Here is a 14564-nt window from a genome sequence, read left to right as displayed (position 1 = left end):
TCGAACGGAACCAGGACACGTCTTTGACAAGGCGCGCGTATTCTTGACTCGGCCAGCGTGGGAGTAAGGCTGTCCGCGAGAGACGGCTGAGGAGGTGATCGACTTGCCGCCTTCTATCCCCGAATTTCTCACGTGGAACGGTCCGGTGACCGATCGGTAATCGCGGTGTCGATCGCGAGTGAATATTCCCGCGCGTTCGAATCGAAACGAATCGAATCGAATCGTGCTCGAATCTCGGAGTACCGACTCCGGAGCAAAAAGAATATCGTGTGAACAGTGTGCGACCGGTCGCGGAAACGTATCGCGGCGGAACGGGACCTGCGACGATTTACCCGAACCATACTCGGGAGCGTGTCTTTTGCTCCCGTTGAAAAATCCCGAAGTGACGAACTCCTCGCGGTTTACTGGAATCGGCGTGTACACGGGAGGCGATGTAAACACTGACTCGTTGAACTGACACATAGAACCTGCGCGGCTGGTGAGATTCCCAGCGACAGTGTTTTGGGGAGCGTGACACGCACGGTGTGACTCGGTGATCCCTTGCGAGCTCACTTCGTACCGTTTCCGTGTTGCCGTTGCACGGGTGGCTCGCTCAAGAATTTCGGTGTGAGGTATCCAGTGGCGGTAGTATATCGTTCAGTGTGCGGTGTTGGTGCAGTGGATATGCGTCGATCGTTGTTGTGAGCGTGCCCGTGGAATTCTTCCTGGATTGAACGGCTCGACGACTGGATAGAAACATGGGACCGGCCAAGATCCTTGGGGTTTACACGCTCTTCACAGTGGCCTGCCTCGTCCAGGCGGATGTCATCGAGGAAAGAGGTTGGTCGATTGTTTATTTTCCACGCCCGGTACACCGGCTCGAATGCCACCATTAGCTGGACAAAATTCATTTTCAAATCAACAGAAACTAACTGTGTCAATGTGATCTGTAATAACTGTATATCGAGACCTCTTGCTTTATATTGAATCTTCGCTGTTAATGTTTACAGATTAGGCAAACTTCGTTTTAACGGCAGATATAAACATCTTGTTTATTTATTAAAATGCACTCGAATGTATGATAAATAGACTGCGGATCTTCATGCAAAATAAAAATTGTCTGGCTCAATTGCAAGAAAATTGTTTTCAACTGTTAATAATTTTAGTAGATGGTAAATGATTTATCAGTTGTATTAAATTTGTTTGAAAACATTATTTTGATATATAGTGCGACGAGTTTTTATTTGAGACTTGAGAGAATCGAGTGTGAAAATTCGGTGGGTTCGCGCGTTCGAATCGGAGTTGTATAATCTCTGACCATTTCTTGTTTTGTAGATGCGACGCATGCGCGTAGGAGGAATTTTCAAATTGTAGTTTCCCGAGAACGAAATGCCTGTGATCTGGTAGCGTGCAGTAAAAAATTATTAGAATCTAGTATTTCGTACCAGATAAAATTGATTCCACACAGCAAATTAGGGTTAATGAGATTTTCGTAGTCGGAGTCCTTCAGGGTTCGTTAGACCTAGTATGAAGCATGGTTGCTACAGAGATAATGCTTCATATCTCTGTGGAGCTTTGTTTTTGTGAAATAGAACGATCAATAGTACAAAATAATTAGAACTCCAATTTTTGCTGGAACAAGCGATGCTATGTTGAAAACATAGTTGGAGTAATTGACAACGCAGTTTTCGGAGGTGATTCAAAAATTGTTGTGAAAATGCTTCTAGACTTTCATAATCTTTATACAGTCGTAATCACAACGAAAATCGCACAAAACTGATTTTCCGTCGAAATGAATATTTCAGTAGAAAGTTTGTATATCTTCGCGTACCTTGCACTCTAAGACGTGCCCGAAACGCTTACGAAATCTTCGAGAAACTATTTGCAACATGAATATTGCAATTCGAAAGCTTGGCTCTGCAAAAACTCGGCGGTGGTTGCAAGCGAAAGTTTGTTGCCGTCAATTTCTATCACTAATTTCTCGAACTATAAATCTCCAAAAACGTTCACACCGAAACAAAACAAAAATACAAAATCCCATTAAAGAACATTTTAAATAAATAGGAGGTTACTGAACGACATCGGTTTGCCAATAGCTTGCACCAGTAAAACTTTGAATTCTGATTTCGCAACGGACTCGTAGTTCCCTTAAGTCGCCGGGAAGGTAAGTCGTTCCAGCACCTTATCAAAGATAAACCAACAATATTCATTATCTCGACGAATCGTCGAGCAATCAGTCGCAATTACCTTGTAGATAACCGAATGAAAAAGCGAATCAATAGCATCGTGCCATCGTAGAAACCAACCCCCCAATGTGTTTCTCCAACCGTTTTCTGATGCAAATTCTGTGCAATCGTATATCCCGGATTCTTTCGCTTTTCGTCACATGGTCTCTCTGTGTACACCGCGAGTTAAATATATCTTGTTAAACGGCTAATTAGGCCTTAATAAGATCGGTTCACCCAGAGCGGCTGGGCAAGAACGAGGCCAATGGTACGAGGCGGCTCTCTCCGGAGCTTCTGTTGCACCAAAGACGCAACGCTGGAAGCTAGGCTGCACCACCAGGTGCACTGTAGTCGTCGCGCTCGCGTGATCCGTTTGCAACGCGTTCGCGCCGCGGCTACGCTTAATTAACAATTGATTCCCGATTCGGTCGTCGCTCGCGAACAATCGAGTCTCGACTTTGCTTACGAGGCGCACGATCGGATTCAAAATTGTCGATGACAAACGCGCGCCGCGTTCCCTTCTCGACTGTAGACTGTCAATCGGCCGGAATGCGCTATCGGGTGGGTTGGCTTCGCGGAATCAGATTTTTAACGATCCTATCGGGAGCTCGGAAAATCGCTCGGCTGTATTATCTTCGGATAGCTCTTTGGCCCCGAATGACGCGCAGTTATGCCGTTCAATCAGCCAGAAGAAAATCGCCCGGCAGAAAAGAGACCGCCGCACGATATCGACGCCGCGATTACGCCAAATACGGCCGGGAAACGACGGAATCGAAGGATCACGCGCGCAGATCCCTCGGTGAATTCCTCGCTCCGGCTGAAAAAGCCCCCGACAACCTGCGGAAGACGCAAGAACGCGTTCCCTCGCGTCCTCTCCTCCCTTTTCTCTCTTTAGTATGCGGGGAAAGACATAGAGGAGCGGTAGCCAGCCGACCGCGAAGTCCAGACGCGAATCGAACGATACGATTTTGCGGTGCTGCTCGCTGAACGATCCTCCAGATCGACTATGAGACCGCCGGACTGTGGAAATTGATTCTCCGATGACACCAGGCACAAGTCGGATTGCGTTGCGAAAGCCGTTTTTCTTCAGAAAAAGTCTTTCGTTCTGGAGAAATTCGCGATTGAAGCTTCGGTGGTCCTGGTGTCGAGCGGCCTGCCTTTTCAGTGCTTATCGTTGCGCTGGTGGCATTTCCTCATTTTTGTGTAACAATTTTATGCGTTAAATTTGGCGTTACTCGTTTGTTACGGATGAGAAACGTTAGATTACCCTGTGCGAATCTATTCACACACGTCTACGTTCTCAACTTTTTAAGCACATGTTGAGTGCGAGGTTAATGTGCAGCTTAAAATTGCAAGACATAGGAGCTAGATAGACATTTCTTAAATAACTTTAGTGAGCTGAAAGTGACACAATATTTTTAATTTCTTTAGACGTGTTTACTGTTTTCAATTTGATCTACTCATTTTTCGCCGTAAATGTATAAAATCCGCGGTCTAATAATGAGCAACACAGCAACGAATCTAGGGGTTTTCTATTCGCTTGGACCGTGGGATCGAGGAATCATCGATCGCTGATTGAACTGTCGTTAAAGGGAGCCTGATTGAGGGCCCGGTCCCGCCACTTGAGCGGCTTTAAGAATGCGATTTTAATTAACGATTGTTCGTTCAACTAGTTAGATTGCTGTAGATAATCCTTTCACTCGAACCGTTTGAAACGTTTAGGAATGTTTCTCGTTTGATGCTGCCAGTTGCGAGAAGTTTATAGACGTTTTTAGAGGCGGCCCCCTCGGTCTTCGAACTTGCTCGACTCGTTTCTGCTGGAGCCTTTTTTCCACGTGGACCGTTTTTTCTCGATGAATAATAATTACTCTACCGAACGGTGGACACGTCCGGACGGAAATTAGTATGGGATCGTTATGGCGTTCCCACGAAATCGTAACGAGTCGCATGGATGCAAGGGAACGAGCACGGGTCAACACCACTTGAACCGATGTCGATGACGACGATCGCAACCGATGACGCATCACCTCGCGAATCATCTTGCGCGATGATGGTTCCAAGTGATTTGACCATCGTAATGCCCGGCTTCTTGCTCGGTGTCCGTGTCGCGTCCCAATTTTCTGATTCTCTCTGTTCTGGAGCTGGGACCCGTCTAGAAGCATCTATTGACCCTTCGAAACAACGATGTTCCATTAAAAGCAAGGTCGCACCGTAAAAATCAATTGTTTTCTACGTGTAACTGAATAATAATTAACTCCACAATAAAACGTAATTGAAGAACGACTGCATCGGTAAAACATATACATATAACGCTAAATCTACCAAGCACAAAACATGTAAAAGTTGAATTTACTTGAACTTTGTACGGTTTTCATTACAATATGTGCTTAAATGCCAATTCAGTAATTTTAAATAGCAAACCGGCCATTTGACCGTGATATATTACATCTCAGTTGTATGATTAATTACTTTATTATTAATTGCGGAAGAAGAGGGGGGAGCAGAGCGGGTCTTTGATTTCATCTGAAATTGACTCTGTCGTGGAACAATTCTTGGAAAGTGACGCTCTTGACTTACCGCGAATGAACTTTAGCAGCATTGGATGTTCAACAATTGAGCTATCTCTGCTGGCGCAGCGGCGGCAGCAGAAGCAATCAGGGTCGAGCGACAATGCATTCACCTCGCGCATCGACCACGCTTTACTTGGTACATTGTCTCGCGTTCTAACGATATACTTATTTGTCTATATTACATCTTGCCGGATAGACTGCACTTCCGCTATGCACCGCTGCCTTCATCGTCTCGCAATGAGCATCGTTCGAACCTTGCGACATCGCGTTACACTTTGACGCACCTTAGCGACGAGCGTACGCATCGAAATAATATCGACACCGGTAAAGAAAACGCTCCGGTCGTTGCCATACTGAACGGAGCACTGGCACGGCAGGAACTTCCTCGTGCAATCGAAGGAACTTCTTTACTTTGGATCTAATCGCCTTTGTAGACAAACCTACCAAGTTATGCTCACCCTTCGGGTCGACGATCTTTCTCCAAGATCGACGTTGTACGATGTTGCGGATGCTACCATAATCCGTTGATGATTTAGACTGTTCCAAATTCTAGAAAGCAAGGAATAATCTAACCTTCTGTAAGAAGTCAGCCAGTCCAGGGTACAGAAGACGACCTTGAGGGGTCGATAAATCGAAGAATCGTGCAACGCAAACTATTCTGTCTTTTATTCCCCTGGTTGTTTTTTCTTGACGGGGAGCCTGCTTTGAATACTTGGTAAAGAACGGAGGTGAAGCATGTCAAAAGGTTCAGACAATGAGATCATCGGAAGAGGCACAGTCGGGGAGTAATCAAAGTAAAGTGTTAATTAGCGAGGGAAGTGTAAAGTGGTTGTTCGAGATCGGTGGGAACAACTGGTGTATCGGTCTACAGAGGTAACGCGGACCCACGTGTCTGGCAAACCGAGGAGGAAACCGATGTAACGTAGTTCAATTACAGGGAACGCATTCACAGCTGGCCCGTAGACACGAGCCCGAGGGTACCGGGCTTAGCCGTAATTGTTTAATGGGCTAATGAAATGATACACCCGCCGAATCTAAGCGCACACAAAAAGCCAATTGTGCGCCGCCGACATTCCACGATTATCCTGACTCTGGCCCGGTGATCCATCAACGACGGATCCACGGGATCATCGAGCACGGTTGCGGTTGGATTATTCCTGATTGCACTCGGGGAAACACATTTACCAGAACAAATCGTCTAGCTCACCAGTAACATTAATCTTTGTCAAATTCGTATCGCTGTAGCTTCGAAGCATTGATCCTGAAAGTTTTATTTATTTTGTTTGAAAATAGAGCGAGATTCTAGTAACTTCCAGCTGAATTAGTATTGCGTTCTAAATGGGAAATTAAGCACCAACGCGTAGCAATGCAGCAACGTGAAGAAAGAATCGAATTTTACGTCCTTTTAATTTTACAGTTTATTGTAGTAAACCACCGCGTTAAAAATGTTGGGACTCTCTTCATCCGCAAAAATCTCTGCAGATGATGATGTTAAAGTAACGAAAATTCGAAAAAATGCGTAGACGGGGTTGTACAATTTCGTATATTTTCAACCTGTCTGCCCAGCACATTGTAGAACGAGGATGCGGCGATGCAGCGAGGAAATTCTCGGGTGAAGTGCAGTCCCTTTACCTTGTGGGCAAAAGATGCATCCTGCTGAGAGGGTTTAACGGTGACTGTCTACCTCTCCTCCATTCATGATGCAGTTCATTCTGCGAGGGTATCTCGGAACGACCTGACTGTTGCAAACGCGTGCAAGTTACGACCGCTATGACTGTAATGTTCGGCGAACGTGATTTGTGTTTTCGTGTTTCCACGCGAAAGGAATGAACGAAATTCTTTCCAGTTTCCTGGACAAACTGTAAAATCAATTTTCGAATAGAATTTACGAAGAATAAACATCTTCGAAGGACGATAAAACGACGAGTCGAAACGATTCGAAGCTTCCTACGAGAACATTGCCAAACGAATTTCACATCACGATTGCAAAGCATCCAGGATTCTAAGAAGTAGGAAACGAAGTGTTAAATAGAAATGAATAAACGTGTTCTAAGTACAACAAGCCGGTTCTCTGGCGTGCAATTAAACTTAATCAGCGTGGCGCACTTAATTCGGTTCGCATTTGAGTCATTCATCCAGTTCTATCCGGTTGCAATGGTTTCCATGTGTACCTTGTTTCGCGGTTCGCCTTTCGATTCTTGTTATAGTTTTATTAAAAGTTCACACCATCCGGTTTTTGCATAATGCGAGAAAAAGCCGGGTTTCCTGCTCACTGGAGAAGGTTACATGTAATCGTTCCGTTGGAATTCGTTCGCAAAGAAACGGTAAGCTAAGAAATAAATCGATATCTATTATAATTAGGCACCGTTATCGCGAACGATGCATCATTATACACGGGTGTCGTCGTATATCTATAACACTGATGTAGCAGCGCCAGCGAGTCGAATCGATTCTTCATCGACACGCAGAATGAACTTTCTTTCCGGAGAAAGAAAGAAATTCGAAAGAAATCGCAGTGTTGATTATTCCTTCAACTTTCTTGCACTTCACAGATCGTAATCCAATTTGGTATATAGTAAATTAAGCGTGTTCTTCCATCGGATATACCGCCGAAGGTAATATTTAGGAAAATTAAACGATGTAGAGCTACACAAATTTTTTCTGGGTATCGCATTCAGTGGTGTTTTTTATAGTATTCGTTATTACCGTATTCTGCAGTAAGGTGCAGTGGGGTAAATCCGTACACGGGGCAAATCCGCACTAGGCCCTTATTTATTCGAATATACGTTGCATCGTACCAACTGTAAGGTAGAAATCACAATTGCATGAACTGGGTTTGTGGAAACTGCAACAAAGGATAAAAAAAAATAATATGAATGTGAGAGATGTCTTGACGATGATTGAATAAAAATTTTAATTTTAATTTTTATGTTATTTCATTACTAATAATAATTCCGCTTTTGCCCCATAATATAAGGAAATAAGATTCAATAATTTTTAAACAGGTAGGTGCAGTTTTGCCCCAGTTCCGAGGAAGTCCGCCCTAGCAGCACTGTTTTTAATTTATTAAGAAAATCATAAGTTTCAGAAGATATTCTTAATCCAAATTAATGCAACTTAAAGAATAAACCACGCGCTAAATAAAAACACTAAGATTATTAGATTTTAGTGGAATAGATAGAAAATGCATCAGTCTAAAGTAAACTTTACAATTTCTGAGTCGGTTTTACCCCACTCCGCCTTATTTAGGAATTTAAGCTAAATGATGTAGAGCAGTGATGGGCACGGTAGGGGCCCCTCGTAACGGCGCTTACTGGAAGGGGGCAGTGGGCACTATGGTGGGGACAAAAATGCCCATCCCTGATGTGGAGCTAAAAAACATTCTGCACTGTATTCGGACAATACTCGTTCAACTTTTCTGTAATAAATTCCTAAAAATGAGATACTTTTCTGCAATTCGACGGAATGATACCCTGAAGTGGAACACCCTGTGTTAATAACCGTAAGTTTTATATAACTCGTATCGCGTCGAGTTGACTCAGCCTGGACGGGGAATGTCTTTTTTGCCCGGTCGCTTTTACTTACGTCGTTGGCAGATATTCAATCTTGCGTGAAAGATCCTGCGGTTTTCGGCAGGATCGATCGATCGGCCGTCGTCTCTGGTTCGATTTTCTGCGAGACGTGAGAAAACGGTCGACTCGGGCCTGAAGAAGCCCCCGAGGAAGCTCTTCGACGCGATCTCGAAGCGCAAGTTCAAAGACCCGGCGCTCGCATTCATCGGATCCAGAGCGTTTTTGAATCGCGGGGGATCCAACCTTTTCACGATCGAGGATTGAAGTTCAACGGCATCGGTCTCGGCCGAGCCGTATAATCCTAACGGACACATTCACCGTCATGTTCGCCGTGAAATTCGGATCATGCGAGTCTCAAGGAGCATGGTCACACCTCAAGGGTCACTAACAGGAAACGATCACCGTTTCAATGGCCGCCGAGCGCCTTCAATGTCACCGAAGACAACAAACCTAAACGCCCGAAAGGGACGAGTTGCAGTCGTTTCTTTCCCGTTGAACCGCGAGAAGAAACGGCGGTGGAACGCTGCCGGGTTCGCGGAAGATCTATAAAGATCTATGAACCAATGGACGAAACAATGCGACGCCTTTGTTCTTCGTGTTGGAAATGGCCGAAGCCCGCAGACGCGATTCATCAAGTTGCACGATGCCCAAGGAATTTTTCCCGAGTGGAAACCGGACTGTTTGCGTTCCTTTGTTGTTTCGATTTTTAATCGGAGCATAATTTCTGAAACGTAAACAGGAACTTTCTATTGCACACCGAGCGAGCAATGCGATGCTCACTGGACTGGAAATGCGCGAAGAAAGTTCAGTCGCGCTCGCCGAGGGATATTTTTATCTAACAACTCGAAAAAATCGATCTTCTCGAATCGATTGTTTCGTGAATCAAAAGTGCAATATTTCAAAAATATGCTCCGAAAATTTTGTGTTAGGATTTTCAAAGACAACGAAGTTTGTACTCTTTCTAAACTGACAAAATCACAAATTTAGTCTGCCACGACACTCGGTTGAGCTCATTTCTGAAGCAATGAGGACACGGTTAAGTCGACAAATGTTACACTATCCTAGTAAGATAAGCACTCCGACTGCCAAATCATAAATCCAAGAAATCCCACAACATGAAAGTAAATTAATTTATCAAATCGAGACTGGAATGTTAAAATTTATCGCTATGATTACTTCCCGCATGCCACAGGTCCCAATAACATTTCGTTTACTGAAATGTATCACGATAAAATGCGTCGAGAAAAGTTTCAAAAGTCGCAGCAGATTTAAGATAGCATCGTCTGAGCTAAAATAGCCTGAAAGTATGATTAGTACTTTATTTAGCGACGGATCGAGAACGTTCGAGGGTTTGGATTGCTCGAGGCGTCGGGAGGGCAGATTGTTTGCCAGATTCGAAACAGACGCGGAAACAACAAGGATTCCTTTGACGACTCCGAGTCTGGAGAACGAGCTCCTTGAGACGAGCTGGCTCGACCAATAATACGTATATAGGGACTTAACACCAGCAACACTCGGTGCGCCTCGGGTGCGAAGTGAGCATAAGTGCGAGACGGTGGAGTTTAATTGAGGTTGATGAGGGGGGCGCTCGTATTGGCCCAGAATTCAATGCCGCGATGATGTTCCTTGCTTGTAGCAAGACGTTGTCTTGGACAGAATGCGTCAGAAAAATCGATGAATTCTTCTAATCCACGGCTGGCGATTCCGAACCTGGAAAACGCTCGCTTCCAGGTGGAATGTTTAAATCTATTTCCTCTACAGGCTCTCTCGGAACGACCGCTACTACCCGTGGCTAATTACAAGCGAACTTAAACCTACCAATTTCTAACTTCATTTTATTTGTATGCATACAGTCATGTATGTTCAACATCTTTACTATTCTTTGGTTATTAGAGGCAAGCTTTTGGTGAGCAAACTTTTTCCTAAATAAATCTTCGTTCACCAAACTAATCACATTTCATATGCAGCAACCTAACATATACTATCCAGAACTTGTTTCAAGAAGGAGTGCCAAAGAATCTGACTCTGTTTGTACCAGTTTACGAGACAAGAGCAGTTTCCATCGCGTGGTAATCTGACGAAAAGAATTTTGACTTGCCACTGAAAGATGTATTAAATTGCTGGCTGCTTCGGCTCGTTAATCAATAATTTTTGAAAGACAGCCGGTCCGCAGGCGAAGCGAGGGAACGCCTAATTCGGCAATTAAGCGGTCCACGTTTAATAAACGTGGATCCGGATCCCGCTGCAGACAATCCAACCGTGAAAAGCGGTGGTAGGAGCGCAACGTGACATCGAACTCCGTTCGTGTTTCCTAATGTGCCTTTCAAGGCATTCCGCGCGGTCATTCTTTAAATGCCTGGCTTATGAGTGTGTATAGGTGCTTCTTATCAAGCCTGTTTTGTACGAGGCTCGTACGATAGTGTCTCTTTGAATGGAGCCGTTCCAGCTGCTTCGACGATCGAGTCGCCAGCATCCTGTCTCAAGGCACGCTCGTGTTTATACACGCACAAACGGGAGCAACAAAGATCACCGGGGCCAAGGAAGCGTCTTTCACGGATGCGAGAGAAACGGAATCGTGGCGATGACCTCGAAACGGGCCGCCGTGCCGTCCGCAGGAAAAATAAGTAATCATTAACGCGTATTCACGCCCCAATAAATTCGCTTATCGAACCTGTCGATAAAGAGTCTACTCGATCGGTCGCATATCTTCGATCTGTGAGCCACTCGAAGTTACTCGATCTCGCGAAAGAAACTTGCCGAGTACTCGGCTCCTCTTGAGCCTACTGGTCACAAAATACCGGGAGCCTGTTATCTCTGTCACCTAATGGAACGCTGTTTCTTCTAACTACTCCTGGGTCGTTAAGATTCGCACTCGAAAATCCACTTTCAAAAGGAGATGGTATTTTCCAAAACGATAGAGAGAGAGAGAGAGAGAGAGAGAGAGAGAGAGGGAGAGAGCAACGTTTGTTCATCTTGCGGCGTTATCACGCTTACTTCCAGTCTGAAAGGTAGGACCTAACGAGTGCCTGTAACCGATTCCCACATTCGAGACAGCTCATAAATCGGCAGGGTCGCAGGACGACTGCCAGGACGTTCAATTATGTGCCCCGTGGCGTCAAAGGTCTTATTAGAATCTTATTACACATCGATAACGTGATTTTTACCGGCGTTTACGGACACTGAATATCGCTCCGGTCCAGTTACGAGCCGCTATAAGCCGGAGTTATCGCGCAACAACCTGTTTACTAGGTTCGTAAAGCTGTTGTCGTAAAGTCGCGGGCGCGATTCGCCCGCAGAAATCGATGATTTCTTTTCTCGAGGGACGTGATGTCGTCCCGGGGACCACGGTCCCCGATCATTTTCACTGGAGAACCAGCTCGTGGACACCCCACACCGCATCCTACGAAGTTGCGTGTCGCGGTTAAGGAGCAAGAACAGCCTACCCCTCCGTGCCAGGAGCGATGCCGTACGTTTCGCGTCTATCCTCTGCTACCTTCGACATTCCTTCCCGTCCTGCACATCCCGTCCCCTGTTCCATTCAGGCATAATAACCGTGCAGTTTCCCAGCGCGTCTTCAATGGGCCAAGATTGCACGCTACGAGACCTCGGCCCGGTCCTCCGCGTCCTCTCCCTCTCCCCTCCCTGTGCCTCGCTATGCCTGCTCCTCCTCCTTCTTTCTTTACTCTTTTCGACCACCCCCTCCCCTCCTCTTTCGAGAGTCTCCGACTTCTAAACTCTGACTTCTTCTGTGTTTCTGTTTCGTCCTCGTCCCTTCAAAGTCTCACTCTGTAATCCTTTCTTTTCTTTTCCTCAACTTTGGTTTTCTGCTGCATCCGGTTTTGGCAAATCTTTGTGGCTCCTACACTTCGGACATACTTTGGGCTTTTTTTTTACTTTCTATTTTCTTCTTGTATTCTCTACACTGGTCCTATATTTTTGTTGTCTCTTCCACATAAGATAACTATAATTAACCCCCCAGTGCACGAATTGGGTCCGTGAGATCCATGAATTGAATTTGTACTGATTTAATATTCTCCAGATTATCTGGGAATTGCTACTAGAAACAGTTTCATGCGATATAGCATATTATGTAAGAATAGTTTTGAGTTTCTCGAAGAGATATCAACGAAAAAATACTTTTGGCCTGCGCTCTGGAGGATTGAATTAAATCTACCGAAGTTTAAGACAGTTCACACGAATAATACATGATTCATGATTAGCGTGGGTCATCAACGCCGTTTAGCGACGGCAATCTCACCTTACTCTCCATTATTGTCTTTTAAGTAAACAGACTGCTATCTCTGTAATAAAGATAAATTACGAATCGTTCTTGTACAATTCATACAATTTCCGTGGGAACGACGACAAGGTATGAAATATTACCTTCAATTTGGACCTTCGCGGCAAAATTAGTCCCGCGGTTTTTGCATCAAATTCCTTGATGTCAACGAGTGTTGATAGTTAATGTTAACGTTAACAGTATATCCACTAGCGACGCTGCAGTCATCACGCACACTCCCTACAACTCAGTTTGATCATCGACCGTGCATTCCGCGGTCGGCGCACAGGGGTAAGCGCGAAACAAAAATCCAACGGGGCTTAATTATAGTAAAGTCGCGGAGGGTAATGCGTGCGCGAGGGAACCTCGTCCTCCTACCTTTTTCTCACGTGCGGTTCTAGCCGGTCGTCACGCGAGTAAAGGCGACATCCGATTCCCAGTGGAAAAAAGGCATGCACCAGGCGTCACGATAGCAAGAAACGTTTCTTTATTTTCCGTTTCTTTTCTTTTCCTACGTGTCGCTGTGCAGTGCGCACGGTGTATCCGACAAATCGGCGGGAGCCGAGCAGCACGCCGCGGGAAAAGTTCGCCGACAAGATCTCTCTCCTCCATTTTCCCCGGCGGCTTTCGATTATTTGCAATTCAAAGCCGGGTGTCATACATCGTGGCTCCTTGCGTGCTAATGAAAATCAGTTGTCTCTTGGCTGGAAAAATGGCCTTTCACTTGCTAAGTGGAATTTTAGCGGCGATGAGAATCTCTATCGAGTATCTGATGCAAGCGTAATAGATTCTCTTCCCGGTTACGTTCGTGTTGCGCATCGTCACGAGTTTTTTGTCGAAATGAACGTATTCCAGAAAACATTCGATATGAAACATTCTACTTTACACGTTATCATCATGCGTATGCATATTTAAAATTATAGAACGATCCGCCTCGGGAAGTTTGTAATTTTTCTGTGGTAATATTTTGTTTCGTTCGTACAATATGATGTTACAGCTAAAGAACTTGCTATTGCTGCAAACGCTTGTAGCGAACGTGCTAATATAGTTTAAAAAACATTCCTTGGAGTATTCGTTTCTTTAACCCTTTTAGTGACGGGCGAAAATGGGTGCCTATGCGAAGATAACCGGCCGAATTTCTCGATTTTATTAGGGTTTGGAAAAGGCTCATAAAAACCAAACGAAAAGCAATATAAATTTATTTTGAGATAGAGTTCTCTCGCAATGCGAATAGTAAAGCGCTACAAGGTGCGGGCCGATATATCGACTCTGGCACTTTTCGCCAGTGATAAAGATTCGGGTCAGACTCGTGATAAAGATTTCGAACAGAATCTACGAAATGTGAATCTTCATAAAATTCTGTTTCGTTGTTACCAATATCTATCCAGTGAAGAATGCATAAGCACGTAGCACTATGCCTGAAAGCTGGTAAATCTCATTTGGAAAGTCCGCTTAAGGATGAACCGGACGAAACCACATGATCGAGCAACAGCGAGCGATGCTCCGATTTCCAGGTGGCAAAAACCGCGCGTCGCGTCGTTTCAAGTTGATCGCATCGGCGCGGCGCAGCGGTTCGCGGAAGCTCGTTATCCGATAGTTATGATAACTGTATCGCGAGGAATCGGTATGTAATACGCGGATTCCGCGTAAGACCCTCGGACAGCATCGGTCGGAATGTCTTGCTCGTCGGTCAACAAAAGAGTGGTATTGCTCGGCCATGTAAGGCGATGTTTTCCTGTCGGTGCGACGGGAGCCCGTGTAAAATCGCGGCGTACGCGCTCGGTTGTACCGAAAGGATGAAGAACGAGCCACATCCGTCCGTCTCTCCGGGGTTCGACGGGGCCGAGAGAGGCCGCGATCGCAAGGTGGTTCCCCGCTATACCAAATGGGGCAACCGGTCGCCAAGAAAACAGCCCAGATATGTCTCTGGGGACTTAGC

At 45.3% G+C, this 14564-nt stretch overlaps 1 protein-coding gene across 1 annotated transcript in view; it reads left to right on the top strand.

Annotated features, from left to right (window-relative positions):
* The first annotated feature begins 9 nt into the window (after positions 1–9).
* Positions 10–14564, top strand: part of Egfr (epidermal growth factor receptor) — a 261244-nt gene continuing 246689 nt past the window's right edge. Inside the window, exon 1 of the mRNA XM_076791257.1 lies at positions 10–819. Within this exon, the coding sequence (XP_076647372.1) occupies positions 738–819 (82 nt within the window). The 5' untranslated portion in view covers positions 10–737. The remainder of the gene's footprint in view (positions 820–14564) is intronic.

The sequence above is a fragment of the Halictus rubicundus genome, chromosome 7 (genome assembly GCF_050948215.1).
Source record: "Halictus rubicundus isolate RS-2024b chromosome 7, iyHalRubi1_principal, whole genome shotgun sequence".
NCBI classification, from domain to species: domain Eukaryota; kingdom Metazoa; phylum Arthropoda; class Insecta; order Hymenoptera; family Halictidae; genus Halictus; species Halictus rubicundus.
Note: the sequence above shows the minus strand (reverse complement) of the source record. Positions and strands in the feature narration are given on the sequence as shown.